Source organism: Protobothrops mucrosquamatus, unplaced genomic scaffold, assembly GCF_001527695.2.
Source record: "Protobothrops mucrosquamatus isolate PMUCROS unplaced genomic scaffold, P.Mucros_1.0 scaffold_99, whole genome shotgun sequence".
NCBI lineage: Eukaryota > Metazoa > Chordata > Lepidosauria > Squamata > Viperidae > Protobothrops > Protobothrops mucrosquamatus.
The window spans coordinates 544,185-563,016 of record NW_015386175.1 but is presented as its reverse complement, the minus strand read 5'-3'; the positions used below and the strand labels follow the sequence as shown (position 1 = coordinate 563,016).

Here is an 18,832-nt window from a genome sequence, read left to right as displayed (position 1 = left end):
GCGGCGGTGGAACTCACTGAAAATTTAAATTCTCCTTTTCCAATCGTTCCTGGAAGTCCTGGCTACGAAGAAGACCACGCTTCTCTCCCTCCCCTCTGACACTGAATCATCAGTAGCCAAGACAGGAAGAAAAAAAAAATGTTCAAGTTATGGGGTTGCACAGCAGCAGCAGCAGCAGCAGGAGCAGCCAACACTAACATTCAAGTCATATTTTCACTATGTACATCGTAAGTGAGGCATGGTTTTGCCTGCCAGAAGATGTCCAGCCCTGACAAACCAGTCACACGCTGTTATCTGATTCGTTTCTCTACCGAGTAGACAGAGATGTAGTAGTCATTGCTCCCAACTGCCAGATGAGGCTGTGGATACAAAAAGAAAAAAAAATGTATATTATATACACAGGTAGAGGTTGTTGTTGTTGTTAGTTGCGAAGTCGTGTCCGACCCATCGCGACCCCATGGACAACGTTCCTCCAGGCCTTCCTGTCTTCTACCATCTTCTGGAGTCCATTTAAGCTCACGCCTACTGCTTCAGTGACTCCATCCAGCCACCTCATTCTCTGTCATCTCCTTCTTCTATTGCCCTCAATCTTTCCCAGCATTAGGCCCTTCTCCAGTGAGTCCTTCCTTCTCATTAGGTGGCCAAAGTACTTGAGTTTCAACTTCAGGATCTGGCCAAAATTTGTGCTTAGCAAGAACCTTCCTCTTCCTACAAAGGGGAAGGGATTGACTGTAGGACCAAAGGCAGTTTGTTTCATCAGTTTTATCTGGTACTACTGCAGAGGCAATCCCTCCTTCTCTGTCTCAGTGTGAATGGAGGGCGAATCTCATGCCTACAGTTCAACCCAGGGCGATTCAGAAAGCAGGGAAACATCTACTTTATCTGGTTTTCTGAACTGAGGTCCAGAAAATTGCTAGGAACCTCTCCAGAGTTGGGGAAAAGGTGGCATGTTAAAAACAGACATATACACAAGGTAGCCACGAGCTCATCTAATTTATAGAAAGCCTCCTGTGGATGTGGGCTCAAGCTTCATCCACGTCACTAAACAAAACATGCACCAGGTGGACTGAAAGATCAGGAACATTGACAAGTTCAGGTGGCCTCATAATTGTGGACTGGGTTTTACTTAACATTTAAAAAAAATGCACAAAAGTTGCTCATAAATATTCTCACATGTTAAACGAGTGAGGTTTTCCATTTAATCAGGCCTTGAAAGAATTTGAGAATCATGTTCTAATAATAGAAATGGCATTTGATGAAATGAACCGTTAGTATAGGTATGTGTATATTTGGAACAAAGTTTTCCTAGGACAGAAACTCAAAATTAAATTAATAATTACAATGCTATTTATAAATTATAAAATTATAATTAATGCTATGCCCTCTGGTTATCTTTACCAATTCTCCTTTTAAAACCCCTTTTAAAAACATATTCGGTTCTACAAGAGAAGTGAGGAAAGGAGACTGACCCAGTGTGGGTGAAAAGCTAGGCAGCTGATCGCACCTACTCTCTGGCCCATAAATCCATCGTAATACTTGATATTGTTGATCAGCTCACCATGCCCATTGTAGATAGCAGTGAACTGATTCATAGAACCGCTGCAAAGTAAAAGAGAACAACATTAATCTTCCAATAGCTGAGCAGACTTTTTCTGCTCTGTTAATCTACCATGGATTCCAAGACTTCTCATACCAGCCAAGAGATATTTTTTTTAAAAAAAATCTATTTGAATTTTCAACATAACCTTGTCCAAAAACAATCTTGTAGCAAAAGATGGAGATGCCCAACTGAAGTCACAAGTATAGGAATGGAACGTGCAACGTTGGGATGGTTTGATTTGATAACTCAAGTAGCCCACGGATGAAATTTGATATAAGCTGTTGACTAATCTCAATAAAGAAAATGCTTCTTCAAAGAGTTGAACGAAAGCGAAGTTTAAGGAAAATTTTAAGAGATAAAACACAGCTTCACAAAGCAAATGAAATAAGATACATTATTTATATCAAAAGTAAAAATGTATTACGAGCTGCAAAAAGGAGATGATTATATTAGATGGTAACAAAGAGGTACATAAAACTCAGATGTTTGCAATTCGGATACGATATGCTTAATTAAGAAAAAGAAACTGAAGTGTCTTTAAGAGTAAGGTAATTCTTTCCTTTGATTTCTGGAGGCACAAAAAAAGCTGCTTGGCTGAAAACCTTTAGATCTTACCATGCAAATAAGTTGGCTTGGGGGTGAATGTCCAAAGCTGTTAATCCTTTGACTATCTGGAGGACCTTTACTGATTCTGGCATTCTTGGATCAAAGAAACGGACATCTCCATTTACACTGCAGACAGATAAAGTGACTATTAATAATTTGTCCCAACATGGAAAAGAGACTTTGTGCATCTGAGAAAATTCTAATTAGCGTCAAATTAAGCAAGTGCAGAGTTAACGCTTAGCTTATCAACATTTCTCCTTTCCCTTGTTAATCCTCGTGAGCCTCTCTTTCAGGAAGTATCCACAAAGTTCTAGATAGTACAGAAATCAGCATGAACATATTTGATTCAACTCATTTGATTATAAGGAAATAATGCATACGGTATGGGCCATTTCATTTTTTATTTCTCCGACCATGGGACACAGGAGGAAGACTCTCAACCTAGACAACTACCATGCCAAAGGTATTTCAGTCCACAAAAACAAAAGGAGATGTGGGAACTGTCTCAGAAGGGACCCTCCCTAGTTTTCCAGAGAGTAAAAATAAAGAAGGGAAAAGATATTTTCAGATTTGCAAGATTTGTTAATGTAGCCTTACAATAAGGATAGAGCTAATAATCCTGGTTGTGCTTCTTATCTGGACTACAGATAGTCCTTGACATATGACCTAACCCAGGGTTAGGCAACCTTGGCTCTTTTATGACTCGTGGACTTCAACTCCCAGAATTCCTGAGCCAGCCACGCTGAGGGGAAAGGGAGAGGTTTCCAAGCTGAGCCATGCTGGCTCAGGAATTCTGGGAGTTGAAGTCCACAAGTCATAAAAGAGCCAAGGTTGCCTGCCCCTGACCTAACCTGAAAAGGGGACTTATGACCCGGATTCAAAGTTCCGATGGTCAGCCCATGGTCACCTGTCTGCACTCTAGGTGCATTGATGGCTATTTGCAGCGTCCCATGGTCATTTGACTGTGTTTTATGATGGTTTTGCTGAAAACTGGTAGTTACTTCTGTTTTTTTGGCAAAACAGCACCATAGGAAACAATGGGTTCATTTAACAACGGTGGTATTTGCACTTACGATCATGGTGTTTGTAGTTACGATTGTGGAGTTTGCATAATGACCATAGCAAAAAAAGCCATTTTATTTATGACTGTTACGATTTACTACTGTAATGGGCGGGCTTCATTAAAGTCGTAACTTGAGAACTATATGTTTCTCATGGGACTAACATCAATCTTGCAAGCCAAGCCCTCTTTGTTTCTATGGATTGAGATGCCTTTTGCATGACAACTGTCTAGTCTGTGGCTTTTCCTCCTGCTCTCCCAAGACCATTCCCACAGACTCTTGTGTATAATCATCACAAAAACTCTATCTGGTTTTTCTATTTATCTCATCTCGGGAACAAAGACGAGTGAGTTCTGAGAGATGGCAACCGACATGGATCTAAATCATGTGATGGGACCATTTCCCCATCATACTAGTTTTATTTATTATTTATCAACTTATTGATTGATTTCATTCAGGAGTTAGGTCATTCAGGTTCTTTTATGGCAGGGGTCTTCAAACTTGGCAACTTTAAAGACTTGTGGACTTCAACTCCCAGAGTTCCTCAGCCAGCCTTAGCTGGCTGAGGAACTCTGGGAGTTGAAGTCCACAAATCTTAAAGTTGCCAAGTTTGAAGACCCCTGTTTTATGGTAAAGAGTGCAGTATTGCCAGGTTTAGGAACACCTGTCTTATCTCAGGCCAGAGCATTCATTTTAGCCCCAAAATATCAGAGAAACACATCACGAGACAAGACTTACAGTAAACCTCTTCCCAATCATTTTTCAGCATAAGCAACTTTGTCTTGGCAGACTGTGAAATCTTGTGGGGAGAGATTCTGATTAAGTGCAGTAATCTAATTTAAAAACACATCACAGATGGGCAGCAGTAATTTAAGACATCTCTCTGACTTTTTTTTAGAATGAATGATTTTGAAAGTGGAGGGAGTGTCACTCAGCTAATATAATAATTACAAAGCGATTCAAATTAGATTGTTGGGATATTGAATGTTGACCTCAGCCTCCCTTGCACTTACATTAAGAGAAATGTTTTTCTTCAGACACATCAAGAATCTGGACATTAAGGTGCTGCCAAGGGTAAACCTCTTTAGATTGGAGAGGGTCTATCCTGGAGCCCTTACGGGTGTTACCTGTCCTGGTTCTGCTGTTAAGAGACTTCTCAAGAGATGTTTCTTCAAACCTGGTAAGTTTGAGATGTGTGGACTTCAGCTGTCTGGAGAATTCTGGGAGTTGAAGTCCACACATCTTAAAGTTGCCAAGTTTGAAAAACAACATTCTAGCAGAAGGCAAGTAAAGACTTGATGGACTATTTCCATATAACAGAGCCAAGAAAACATGGGTGGGTGAGGGCAGGTTAGGAAGGGAAAGGACCAGAAAAGAACGGGGAAAAGAAGACAACTAGAATACAGGAAACAGAAAAAAAGAGAGATGCTATTAGCCCCTGTTGGAAACCAAACAGTTTAAATTAAGCACATGGATTGTTTTTCATACAAGGAGAAACAATGTCATTCCTATATTGTCATGTTTCTCATACCAAACAATAGTTAAAACAAAATTTTAACTGTTTGTGATAATAATAATAATAATAATAATAATAATAATAATAATAATAATAATAATAATAATAATAATAATAATAATAATAATAATAATACTTTAATTTATACCCCGCCCTTCTCCCGAGGGACTCAGGGCGGCTTACAGGTAAGTAAAAACAGAGCTATACAATAAATATCTAAAAACCAAATTAAAATTAAAAAACAGTGATCCACTGTTCCTGCAGCTGTGAAAAGGGAAGGAAACTGCCAATAATTTTGCCAACAGTGATGGCAAAGCTATCTATTTGGCATTCCAGGGTCAGCCTGTCAGTTTTTAGACTCCATTACTTTGGGAGGGTTTAGCAATCCTATCTGTAGTGCCCTTATTGCAAATAGAAAGGTAGAAATAAATTGATTTTAAAAAAAAACACACACACACTACAGCATCCTCTTCATGTGATTCAGAGATGTGTGGATAGTGGTTTTAACCCTTCATCTCTCCTTTTATGGAACTAAATTAATCATGCAATCAATCAATTAAAAAAAAAGACTCTAAAAGATACCTATGAAATCCAGAGTATGAAAGAACTCTCTATAATTTGGGTTTCATACATATCATTTATAGAGGTTGTAGAATTGTGAATGCAGGTTGACTTTCCAAGAGTTACTTTGTGGAGGGGGGGAGCGTTTGTTACTAATTTCAATCCTTTTTTAGGATTTTCTCTCGCTCGACATACAGTATGTATCAAGAAACTGGTCTTCATAAGAAGCTGAAAAAAGTATATCAATAATTGATGAAACTTCAAAAATAATGAACTTGAATACCCTGTTCCTGCATCAAATTGCTTTAAAAACCATGAAAATAGTTCATTTTTATTGTAAAAATGTGTTATGTACAATAGTAAGATGTACTTTGTTTATATCGGCTACTTTGGATAATGTTCACAAAGATCTGATTGTGACCCTTCTGCTTTTGGGGGGAAAAAAATCAAGAGTTGAACTTTCACTTGTATGATCTTGTTGCTTTAGAGTTGCCACAGTCTGGACTGAAATTCTTAGGCCTGCCAACATGCTTTAGAACAACTGCTGAAATAGTGACCTTGAGTTCACAAAGGCTTGTTTCAATTCTATTGGAAGTGTCACACACTCAAAGAAATCTCTCTCTTCAGGCTCAGGCCATTTCCACCTCAAAATGCTTCTTAGGAAGGAATGGTTGGAATACCTGCAGTGAATCTCAAGCCCAGCATTTCAAACACAAACCATTTGGACTTCAAACCATTTTGTACACTCCTACACAGGAGTCTTTCTGTGCCTTGTGGCTGATTAATGGCTTGCTCTGTAATAGTTTTTAAGTATAAATGGTGATTTTAACAGAATAATAGAGTTGGAAGGGACCTTGGAGGTCATCTAGTCCAACCTCCTGCTCAGGCAGGAAACCCTATACCATTTCAGACAAATAGCTGTCCAGTCTCTTCTTAAAAACTTCCAGTGTTGGAGCATTCACCGCTTCTGGAGGCAGGTTGTTCCACTGGTTAATTGTTCTAACTGTCAGGAAGTTTCTCCTTAGTTCTAGGTTGCTTCTCTCCTTGATTAGTTTCCACTCGTTGCTTCTTGTCCTGCCTTCAGGCGCCTTGGAAAATAGCTTGACTCCCTCTTCTTTGTGGCAGCCCCTGAGATCCTGGAACACAGCCATCATGTCACCCCTCGTCCTTCTCTTCATTAAACAGTCCTTCTTAGACCTCCACTGGAAGTAGTGAATGACTGTAATTTACTAGCAGCATAGAACTGAGCAATCAGATCAGATTCAAACTATCTTAAAGGAAAAAAACCTTTTAATAATTTTTTTACAGCTACAACTGCTTTTAGTGCCATTTTCTTTACATCCATTGCTACAATCAATGAAAACAAATTCTGTCACTAAAGTTGACTCTCTTGAGACTGCATTTGTGCTAAAGTACTTGACAACCCTTTAAAAAAAAGGCTCATTGGGCTAAGACAACTGAGATTCTCAAATCGCCTTCAAGGAGTTCTGGTCACTGTAGTATTTGAGACTTAATTACTGGGTAAAAAATCTGAAATATCTGCCTATTGTTGAAAAAGTTTTTTGGTCAGTAACTTGGTCAGTGTCAAAGGAACCCGCTTTTTAGATTTGTTTCACAGGCAGAAGGAAAGACATGACAATATTTGTTTATCTACAACTGCTGTCACTTTTTTTATGCCCTTTCTTGCTACAGTCATAAAAGCAGAATGTGTAGAAAGAAAAAGAGATGTCCCCAGATCCCATAAGAATAAACAGACACTCTAGCTGCTCAGTGTGTCTCTTGCAGACAGATCACACCTCTGAGGTTCGAACTGACCTTGCTTCCCCTGTGAAGGAAGGGGGAAAGAGGACAGGGGTGGTAGATTATTATTTTTCTCCTCTGGACACCTTTCTGTTACACAAATCTCTAATTGATCTTTTACAGTCTTCTGAATTAATAAATGTCAGTATTCACGATGTTACGTTTTCTTGGCTGTGACTCTATGTCAGTGGTGGCGAACCTATGGCACGGGTGCCAGAGGCGGCACTCAGAGCCCTCTCTGGGGGCACGCGTGCCGTCGCCCCAGTCCTAGGCCTTCAGCTGGGTTTTATAAAACCTTTTCGCTTTAGGCCTCCGCTGCCGTGTGCAAAAAAAAAAAAAAGGTTCAATCAATCAGTCAATTTCAACTTCTCGCGGGAAAAAAAAGATCTTGCAAAGTTGGAATTGATTGATTGAACTTTTTAGTCCCACCCAATCTGCCATTACCACCGCAGCCACGCCCACCCAATTGGCCATGCCCAGCCAATTGGCAACACCCAGCCAATGGGCCACACCCACCCGGCACTTAACGATGCGTAAGTGGGTTTTGGGTTGCAGTTTGGGCACTCGGTCTCTAAAAGGCTCACCATCACTGCTCTATGTTCTTTAAATGCTGTTGCTCAGTGCAACTATACCATTCTCCCATAAACGGGTGGCCTCCAGATGTGCTGGATGTCAACTCCTGGGATTACAGGGTAAATAACCTGCAGACTGTCAGAAGTTGCTTAACAAGGAACCTTCAGCATCTCTCTTGACACAACATAGTGGCTGGACTGCAGGAACGTCTCCCTAAATTATATTATTCATCCAGGCTCAGAAATGCTGCATGTGCCTAATATGTCCAGATTTCAAATTTGGGGAGAGGGCTTTCTCTGCTTTAGACAGAAGTACTTCTCCCTTGAAAGATCAGTTGTGCAGTTCGGGAGGGGGGTGTCTTTGGGGACTCTGTGGGGTCCCCAAATTCTATAGGCTGCCCAAGAAGAAAGTTGCCCTGGCATCAGCTTCTCTTTCGGGAGCAGCTTGTGTGCTACCAGTTTCCTCCTCTGACTGTGGAAGATATCTGCGCTCTTCAGCCCTGCTCTTCTTTAGTATGTTTTAAGACAGGGGTCTCCAACCCCCGGTCCGTGGCATGCCAGCAACCGGTCCGCACAAACAAGCAAAGCCCCATCCGTGGGATACAGGAAGCACACAAAACCACACCCTCTTCGGTCCGCGGAAAAACCTCTCTCCATGGTCCCTGGTGCCCAAAAGGTTGGGGACCTCTGTTTTAAGACCAAATTAATATCTTACTTTTACAGCTTAGCCTTTCTCCTGGAGAGGCTATGCATTTTTTTGGTTTGTTTTTAATGCTGAAACCATGATTTGTTTTGCCTGTTTAAACTGCTTTTGATTTGTGACTATTGTTTCATGATATCATGTATTCTATTTGGATTTTTCATTATTCTTTATTGAGTTTTGCTAGACATGGGATGCCTTTGCTGAGAGCATGTGGGATATAAGTATACCAAATAAATAATCAGCAGTTAGTACATAAGGAGGCACAGGGGCTTAGTCCTGGGATGACAGAAATTAAGTCACACGTGTTTTAGGCAATATTAGCTGACAGTCAGCTCTTGCTGTTCCTGCAGACTTACACTGGAAAACTGCAGGTTTTGTCTAGTATTAGCCAGGATTCTTATCACTGGATTTGCACAACAGATTTAACCTAGTGATCATATCTGCTTGGTTTTTTGATTTGCAAAATACATTTCTAGCTTGCCTTTCCTCTGGGACATCCAATTCAATATATATTCACAAAGCTTACATTCTTTCCCTTCTATATACCAATTAGCCTTAGGTCTCCTTAGCCTCAGGAAATTTGTTGTATCAAACTCTTTCACGGCATGCCTGAATTGCATCCTCTTTTGGTAAAGCAAACTGAACAGCATGTTACTGAAGATAATAGGGAAGGTATATGGGAGTCAACACATACCCGGTTCTAAGGAAGATATGAGTCCCTCCTGAATCCGAATGAGAAATGCTATTGCTGAAAATTCTGACAATTGCCCAGTGGCAGGGCATCTGTGGAGGTTAATTCAACCACCACACAGAGACCTCCAGGGGAAGTATGGTGAACTGAAGATGTCTCTGCAAAAGCAGAGCTGATGACCACAGCAAGTGAGTAGACTGGTTTCTTGGACTCTGGATAAAGAGAGGATGAGAGATTGCCCAAATGTGCTCTGGATGACTACTCCTGATGAGGAGATTGCATGATAGCACTTTTCTGTGGGTTTGAATGCTGGGAGATGAAGGGATCAGCCAACTTGCTCATAACCATGGTAGAGTCTTTTAAAGGACACTAGGTTCTTCAAACCTTACTTTCTAATCACTTTGGGAAATTGTCTATTAATCATCTGAAAAGACCTTAGGAACAACAAGTCTGAAAAGTCATTAGGTGAGATCGTTCAAGTCTGAACAAAAGAAAAAAAATATTGTAAGCTTAAGAACTTAAAGAATTTGAAATAAATACAAAAAAATAAATAAGATTATGATGTAAGAAAGTTGTAAATTAATTAAGGCTCTAGATACATTTGGTGTGTTGACTTTTACTATAAGGTTTTGGAATTAATTACTGTATAAAAAAACAGCTTCTCATAGGAAACAGATTTATTTTGGCTATCCTGGCTATTGTTAAGTGATAACAAGATAAGTGACTTTATGATTTCAGAAACTTGACACTAGAAGACTCTAAATAGAAGGGAAAAAACATACAAGCCTGTTCTTGATATTGGTTAGTACCGGGAGTTACAAAATGACACAAAACATTTTTGTATTACAAACCTTAAGGGAGATCTTTGAAGAATGGAGCCAGAAACAAGTGTGTAATTACAATATCAACCCCTGCCCTGTGGAACCTCTTGCCCCTCCAGAGTGAGGTCGGTCCCAACCCGCCTGACCTTTTGTAAGAGCCTAAAGACCTGGCTCTGCCAGTTAGCTTGGGGCTCCGATGAGGGAGCATCACAGGGGAAGTGGTTGATCTATTAACAACAGATCCTACCTCCCCTAGCATCCTGCTCCTGCCCTCTCCATCTTTTAATTGGCCTGTAGTGTTTGAATTTAAATAAATAAATTTCATTAAATACATGAAAACATAAAGCTTAATAAATAAAGCTCTTAATGAAGGAATGACAGCTGTGGAACAAATTTTATCTATTAAGACAGAGAAAGTAGAGAAAGTAGAGTTACGGATGACATCCAAGAGAACGATTTGAAAAAGTATACTTTCCTAGATATACAAAAGAAACTGGCTGAAGTTTTAAAAATTAAAAGAGAAATACAAATTATTAAACCAATAAAATGGTTTGTAATAGGTTTTCTTATTGGATCTACGAAAGAGGCTTGTTGAAACCTTGAAGAAATCTGTGTGATGGGATAAAGAGGACCTGAAGAGAAATCAAATCCTATGACAATATTTGATTGAATTAAAGATTAAGACTGTTAGAAGTAAAAGGAAGCAATATAAATTTAGTTTATTTGATCATGTTCAGACAAGATTTTTTTTTTTTTTGCTAAGTTCTGGACTTTTATGGATTTTTTTGCTGGCACAAGGATGGAAATATTGAAGCTTTATGGATTTGCTTAATAAGGAATGGGATATGAGATATCTATTGGTAACCTTATAGGATGTGAAGAGGTTTTTTTAATACTTATTGTGATGAAAGTTAGAAGTCACTTCTTTATATATGTCCTTTTTTATTAAATTCTTTTCTTTTTCTTGTTTCTTTCTTTTTTGTTTTTCCTGCAGTTTTTATTCTTTTTTCTATTCTTATCTCTTTCTGTAAGTTTAGTTCTATTAGTTTTTACTATTATAATCAAAAATCTTAATAAAATTATATTCCTAAAAAAGGAAACTATCACACAGACCTTCACATCCTGCAAATTAATGTACTTTACTTCATTCCTAGGGAAAATAAGGATGACAGAATTTGCTGCTCAATAGCAGTTGCAGGAAATATTACATCAGAGAGAATTATATGCTTTTTTAACCCAGGCTACAGAGAACAACTTCTCTAAAAAAAAAACCAAATGGCAATGTAGAGGCAATAAATTATATTCTGCTGTCCCGAGAATGGAACACTTAATAGAGAGAGTGCTCTCACATCATATTTATTGAGAATAAGGAATGGATTTATGCACAAAAATTTGCTAGATGGGAAAATAATTCCTCATAGCAATAACCTCAGAACATGCAATGAAATCTCTCCCACTGTTTCTTTTTCTTTTTTAATTTCCTTTCTTGCTAGCAAAAGATTTGTGAGTGCCAATGTGATCTAGAAGTTAAGGTAGTGAACTAGGAATGAAGTTCAAGGCCACATTCTGCCATGGAAGCTCAACGCTCTCTGTCAATCCAACTTACCTCACAGTTTGGTTACTTTTAGGGGGGGAAAAAACCACTGGAGGGAGAACCAAGTCCGTTGCCTTGGTTCTTCAAGAAAAGGGAAGTTACAGATCTAATGAACAAATTACTTCTTTTGGCTAGTTACCCAATTCTTCTCTTTTACTTCAGAGTCAGGAAAAAAAATTCTGATTAAAGTGGAGGATTGTTCCTTTTAAAGTTTTCAAAGTGAGAGCTGTCAGCTCAGATTTCTTCCTAAGGATAAAGAAAGCAGGGCTAAAAACTGGGCCCTACTTCCAGACTTGTCAATTGCAATACTTGTGTTTCTGTCCTTGAGAGAGTCCGAGAGGTTACCTGGAAAGGGGTGGCCTTTTCTCTTGGATTGGGGTGCTCCCTCTTACAAACACTGCTGTCCTCCCTGTATACAGGTAGTCCTTGACTTACGACAGTTCATTTAGTGACCGTTCGAGGTTACAACAGCACTGAAAAAAGTGACTTATGACTGTTTTCCATACTCTAGGGCAGTGTTTCTCAACCTTGACAACTTTAAGGCATGTGGACTTCAACTCCCAGAATTCCACAGCCAGCAATGCTGGCTGTGGAATTCTGGGAGTTGAAGTTCACATGCCTTAAAGTTGTCAAGGTTGAGAAACACTGGTCTAGGGGCACTGCAGCATCCCCATGGTCACCTGATCAAAATTTGGAAACTTGACATCTGACTCATATATGTGAGTGTTGCAGTGTCCTGGGCTCACCTTTTGCGACTTTCTGACAGGCAAAGTCAAGGGGGAAGCCAGATTCACTTAACAACCATCTTACTAACTTAACAACTCCAGCGATTCGCTAAACGACTGTGGCAAGAAAGGTCGTCAAATGGGCTAAAACTCGCTTCACAACTTTCTCATATAGCAACAGAAATTTTGGCTTCGATTGTGGTCGTAAGTTGAGGAACTACCTGTAATTTGGCTCTCCAGTCTTAGATAAAACCGACGGTTAACTGCAGAGTTGTACAATTTTGTCAATTGCTTTGAGTAGCGTTTGTTCCAATCTTCTTTAAAAGCCATCGTTCTAAGAAACAAGGCTATTCTTTTGCCATTCCAGTTTTGAATCCCGAGTTAATTGGTGGACAGAAATGCCAAAGTAAAGAGCTCAAACCTCACTGCTTTTTAAATACTGGAGACAGCTTTTCAAACAAGAGTGCCCAAAGTAATGCTTTGGCAGGAAAATGTCACATAAATATTCAGAGGTTCTTGTTCCTTTTCATTTACTCGTTCATTTTTTTTTTTACCTGACACTCATGATGTTGCCTTCAGGATGTTTCTGCAAATATGCCTTCACCACCCAAGCTGTATGCTCTCGATAGGTCATCACACGGCTACAAGTGAAAGGAGAGAGTCTGAAAATAAGATCCGGAGAAAACCCCCAAAGCTGCTACAAGGAGAACCACCTGCTTCCTGGGATGGCTTGACCACAGAAGTGAAGGTGTAAGCCACTGAATGAGAGCTGGCACATTAAGGCACCCCTCTTCCTGCAGCTGCTTATTTCAACAGGTACTCTTGCTATGTCTTGGGCTTGATAGGTGCAGCAAAGGAGAAAATGGATAGGCAGCAATCANCCTTCCTTCCTCCCTCCCACCCACCCACCCACCATATAGGAAGGCCTACGTTGTTAAAATTCACCCATGCTTAAGATGTATATGGAAAGGGAGAAGAGAAAAATCATCTTTGCAACTGATGGTAATCTGGGGAACATTGCTGGGGCAAGTGCTCCTACTTCATGCATCGCCACCTGAGCCAACCAGTCAGAACAAATATAAGCTTTCCTTGCTGTTGTGAGGAATGAGGTGGCCCTCTTACCATTCACTCAGAGCCATCCGTCGATCATAAACCCGAATGGAGCCATCTCCAAGCCCTGCTACAATGAGCGAACGATGAGAATCACAGGACAGACTGGTGACACAGCTGTCAGCCCCCGTGGGAATATCCTAAAACATTAAAATAGCAATTCAAAACTGAAAACTTGCTGGCCATACATTTTATTTAGTTCAAAAAGTATAGGCTGTCTCTTAAAGCAAATGCAAACATGCAAATTTACAAAAGATAATAAAAATATCATAGCTAAACCACATCGTAAGTATAACATCATGATGAAAATATTTTAAAAAGAGGCAGAGCATAATAGGATTTATCTCCTATGTTTTAAGCTTGATAAATCCTGAGTGGAATAGAATTCACACATGAGGGATAATTGCTAATATAATTGTTCTTATTAATGGAACAGTATTGTACTAATTATTGTAATGCAACATTAGGGCCTCTATTACTCTTTCTGTGTGGATACACTAATAGGTGTTGGCAATTCTTCAAACAATTCATTCCTAGACTCTTTATAAATTTAAAGGTCAATACATGCATTCTGTTTGGGTCTTGAAATGCAACCAGTAGAATTGGTAAAATATGTATGTCAAATGTTTCAGGCACTTAAACAATAAAGTGGTCAATAATTTGCACCAGTTGATCTTTCCAAATTATTTTAAAAGGCAATCCACAGAGCATAATAGATTAATTCAGCCCAGATGCCACATTTTTATACTTAGAATAGAATAGAGTTGGAAGGAACCTTGAAGGTCTTCTAGTCCAGCCCCCTGCTCAAGCAGGAGAACCTATATGATCTCAGACAAGTGACTGTCTAGCCTCTTCTTAAAAATCTCTAGTGATGAAGTGCCCACGATTTCTGAGAGTAAGCTGTTCCACTGGTTAATTGTCCTCACTGTCAGGAAGTTTCTCCTTAATTCCAGGTTGCTTCTCTCTTTGATCAGTTTCCAACCATTGTTTCTTGTCCTTCCCTCTGGTGCTTTGGTGAACAACCTGGCCCCCTTTGCCTTGTGGCAGCCCCTCAGATACTGAAACATTGCTATCATGTCTCCCCTATTTCTTCTTTTTTTTAGAGTAGCTAAACCCAAGTCCTGCAGCCGTTCTTCATATGTTTTAGTCTCCAGGCCTTTGATCATCTTAGTTGCTCTTCTCTGAGTTCCCTCCAAATTCTCAACATCTTTTTTGGCTGCAATATTCCAGGTGTGGTCTTACTAGGGTTTTATAAAGCGGTACTAATACTTTGTGTGATCTTGATTCTATGCCTCTGTTTATACAACCCAGGATTGTATTAGCTTTTTTGGCTGCTGCTGCACACTGCTGGCTCATAGTTAAGTGATTGTCCACTAAGATTCCAAGGTCCCTCTCACAGTTACTGTTTTGAGCCAGTAATCTGTACTTGTACCTTTGATTTTTCCTGCCTAAATGTAAAACTGTGCTTTTCTCCACATTGAAACTCATTTTATTGGACAGGGCCCATTTTCAAGTTGTCAAGATCTTTTTGGATCCTGCGTTTGTCTTCTGGGTATTGGATACTCCTGCCAGTTTAGTGTCATCTGCAAATTTGATGAGTTCCCTTTCAATTCCCTCATCTAAGTCATTTATGCAGATATTGAAGAGTACTGGGTCTAACACGGAACCACTGTTTCTTTCCACGTGGATGTGGTGCCATTGAGGACTACTCGAGGACAGTTTGCCAGCCAGCTACAGATCCATCTGGTAGTGATATTGTCTATTCCACCTTTTTCTAGCTTACCAAGGAGTAGGTTGTGGTCTACTTTATCAAATGCCTTACTGAAATCTAAGTATACTACGTCCACAGCATTTTGCTGCTCTATTAGTTTAGTCAATTTATCAAAGAATGAAATAAGATTGGTTTAGCAGGATCTGTTTTTAACAAACTCAGGCTGGCTATTAGTTATAACTTTGTTTGCTTCTAGTTTTTTGCAGATCTGTTTTTTGATTATCTTTTCTAGGATCTTCCCAGGTATCGATATTAAACTGATTGGTTTGTAGTTTCCTGGGTCTGTTTTTTCCCCTTTCTTGAAGATGGGAACCACATCAGCCCTTTTCCAATCCTCAGGTATTTCCCGTGCTCCAGGATTTTTGAAAGATATGGTGTAGTGGTTCTGAGATAACATCTGCCAGCTCCTTCAGAACTCTGGGATGTAGTCTGTCAGGTCCTGATTATTTATATTCGTCAAGGTTGCATAGGTGTTCTCTTACCATTTTCTTGCTTATTTTAATGTTTGTTTCTAGTTTGTCTTTTGCAGTGGTTTTTTTTGATATGTTGGGCTATAGTATCTTTTTGTGTGAAGACTGATGCAAAGAATGAGTTAAGGAGCTCTGCTTTCTCTCTGTTGCCTGTTATTTCCTTGCCATCCTCTCTCTTTAGTGGACCTACAGTTTCCTTAACTTTTTTCTTGTTGTTAATATGTTGGGAAAAACTTTTTTTTATTATCCTTGATTTCTGTTGCAAGTCTTTGTTCATTCTGAGCCTTTGCTTTCCTGACTTCATCTTTGCATGGTCTGGCTGTCTGCTGATAATCGGCCTTAGTTATGTGCCCCTCTTTCCATTCTTTGTATCTGTCCCTTTTGTCTTTCAGTTTGTCAGATCTGGTTTCTTCTTGAATTTCTTGTTTTTGTTTTTCAGTGGTATTGTGCTGGTCTGGGCTTTTATAATCACATTTTTCCGAGTTTCCCACGCTTCTTAGGTTGTTTTCCCCTTTAGAATTTTCATCCATGGAATCTTTCCTAGGTTATCTCTGAGTTTGTTAAAATTGGCTCTTTTGAAGTTTAAGACAGTGGTTGGATTGTTTACTATCGCTAGTGTTTTCATTATATTAAATTCCGGTATGACGTGGTCACTTTCACCAAGGTTCAACTCCCTCTATCACTTCTTCTCTATTAGTAAGGATTAAGTCCAGTATAGCTTTACGTCTAGTTCCCTCCTCCACCTTCTGGATGACAAAGTTGTCGGCTAGCTTGGTTAGGAATCTGTTTGATCTCCTGCTCACTGCAGAGTTTGTCTCCCAGTTGATATCTGGATAATTGAAGTCTCCCATTACTACTGTGGTATGCTTCTTACATACATTTATTAACTGGTTGGCAAAGAGTTCATCTATTTCTTCTGATTGGTTGGGTAGCCTGTAATATACACCTATGGCAATGTCACTTTTTTCTCTTTTATATTGACCCACTTGTGAGTATGCATGTATGTTTGTACACATACATACACATATGTATGGTTTATAATTCTTGTCAGTTTAAATCAAGCAGTTTGGCCCAATATTTTAAATTACTGAGAATTATTTAATACATATAATGTAAATAAAAAGTAATTTTCCACATGTAGGAAAATTCCATATCTAGGGAGGGGGGGAAGCAATGACATAGGCATCCATTTAAATTCAGGAGGTAACCTAAAAAAACTCTGTATCTCCTTTTTACTTTTGCCTTTCTCAGATATATGCCAGAACATCTTGTCTAAAAACATATTTTCTATATGTTAATAGTACTATTTGTAGACCACCCCAGGTCACTCCACCTACATGGAGCATAATATAGATCTTCACTGGATGATTCTCATATTGCCCTCATATCTTATCAATTGTGGTGGAATTTTATAAATGCACAACCATGGTTTGATACAGGGAAAAGATGACCCAATTTGATTTAAAGGTACCTATATATAGTGGCTACCACAGTAAGCCGGACCTATTATTATTTCTGACATTTTCAACAGCCAAACAATGATAGATCCCATGCTTTACCCAGTAATTGCACCATGGACATGCCCAGCTGAGTCTGCTGACCCTTGAGAATGCTCAATTTGCCTGTCTTAAGGAGGGCCTTCTTCCACACAAACCTCACCATGCTAGACATATATCACTCTGTGTGTGTGTGTGTGTGTGTGTGTGTGTGTTTATGTATTTGTAGATTTAAGCTCACATTAGCAATCCTAATGTGAAAAAAAAAATCATGGTTTCTGCATTGCTAATTGATGGTAGCTATAAAGGAATTAAGCACTGATCTGAGGATGGGAAAGGTATGAGCAAGCCTGCACTTAATAGGGGAGAAAATAATTACTTTGCAGAAAAGATTATAGTGGTGAGAAAGAGGGGGGGGGGATAAAAATAACCCAACCTTGATTTTGTTTAGTTAGGATAGGACAGAGAGAGATATATAGACAAGGTCTCAAGAATCTGTTAGTCTGTCTTGCTGCAATAAACACCCCTGGAATCTCTGATGTGCACCTGCAAATGCACATCAAATTAAAGTGCCACGCATAGCTCTGAGGTCCAAAACTGTTGTTCATGCCTGCCACAGGGGGTATTCCAGCAACTGGGGTTCTAGGCAAGTCATACAACTCCCTTTTTATCTCCCCGAAATCCCTAAATTCGGCAATCCCAAATATAACAGCAGATCTAGGGAGTAAATGTTCATTTTTAATTTTTTTCTTCAACATCTGATGCCCTATGTAACTTGGGGCCCTATTTGGTGACTATTTAATTAACCAAAATGGACAGGTCACCCTCGATATGGCCTTTTTTGGGGGGAGTGGAAGGTACCCATCTTGTAGACTTCTCAGAATTTAGAAAAAAGGGGTTTGAAAAATATTACAAGGCTGGAACATTCTCATGTATCAGGAAAGCAAGAAGCAATCTTCCCAGGCTGCTTCAAATGCAAATATGTAGTTTCAAGATTCTGCAACCTATCCCCCCTTTTAATACAGTAAATCTGATTAAAAAGACTCAGAATCTAGCCTTTTGTGGTTCTGAGTGGCTGTTATGGGTTTAACTGTGTCGGTACAATCAGGCTTCCTCATTATTTTCTTTTTGCTGATTAATAATAACATCTTTCTCATTTACTATAACTTTCCAAATTTATGCTGACTGCACAATTATCTTTTTTCTTATTTGCGTCATGTGCCTTTGTTAATTCAGGCCCCCACCCACACGGGCGGACACACGCTGGATCTTGTTTTTGTCTCCGGCCAGTGGCAGAATGATCTGACATTAGGGGAAATAGTTATTGAGCCCTTGTCATGGTCAGACCATTCTCTCCTAAGGATGGATTTCCGGACCGCGCCCCCCCGCCGCAGGGAGACGGAACCACCTAGATGGTTCCGTCCCAGGCGACTGATGGACCCAGAGAGGTTCCTGACGGAGCTTGGGCCTTATCCGGGGGATCTGGTCCATGACTCGGCGGAAAATCAGGCAGCGGCTTGGGAGACAACTGCCGCCGCTGCATTGGACCGAGTCGTGCCTTTGCGGCCTCTGACCCGGCCTAGATCTCGTCTGGCTCCCTGGTTTACCGGGGAGCTGAGAGAGATGAAACGCCGAAAAAGACGCCTAGAGAGCCGTTGGAGGGCCAGCCGAACCGAACCCGCTCGAACACAGGTAAGGACACATGTTAGATCCTACCTAGTGGCGATGAGAGTGG

General features: G+C 39.9%; 1 protein-coding gene across 2 annotated transcripts in view; it reads right to left on the bottom strand.

Annotated features, from left to right (window-relative positions):
* Positions 1-290: 290 nt before the first annotated feature.
* The window catches only part of RPTOR (regulatory associated protein of MTOR complex 1), a 395,406-nt gene continuing 376,864 nt past the window's right edge, over positions 291-18,832 (bottom strand). For both annotated transcript variants that reach the window (XM_015815086.1, XM_015815094.1), the window contains 5 exons: positions 13,373-13,500; positions 12,805-12,891; positions 2,216-2,332; positions 1,470-1,599; positions 291-359 (listed from right to left, as the gene is read on the bottom strand). In XM_015815086.1, coding sequence (XP_015670572.1) covers positions 291-359; positions 1,470-1,599; positions 2,216-2,332; positions 12,805-12,891; positions 13,373-13,500 — 531 coding nt within the window. The remainder of the gene's footprint in view (positions 360-1,469; positions 1,600-2,215; positions 2,333-12,804; positions 12,892-13,372; positions 13,501-18,832) is intronic.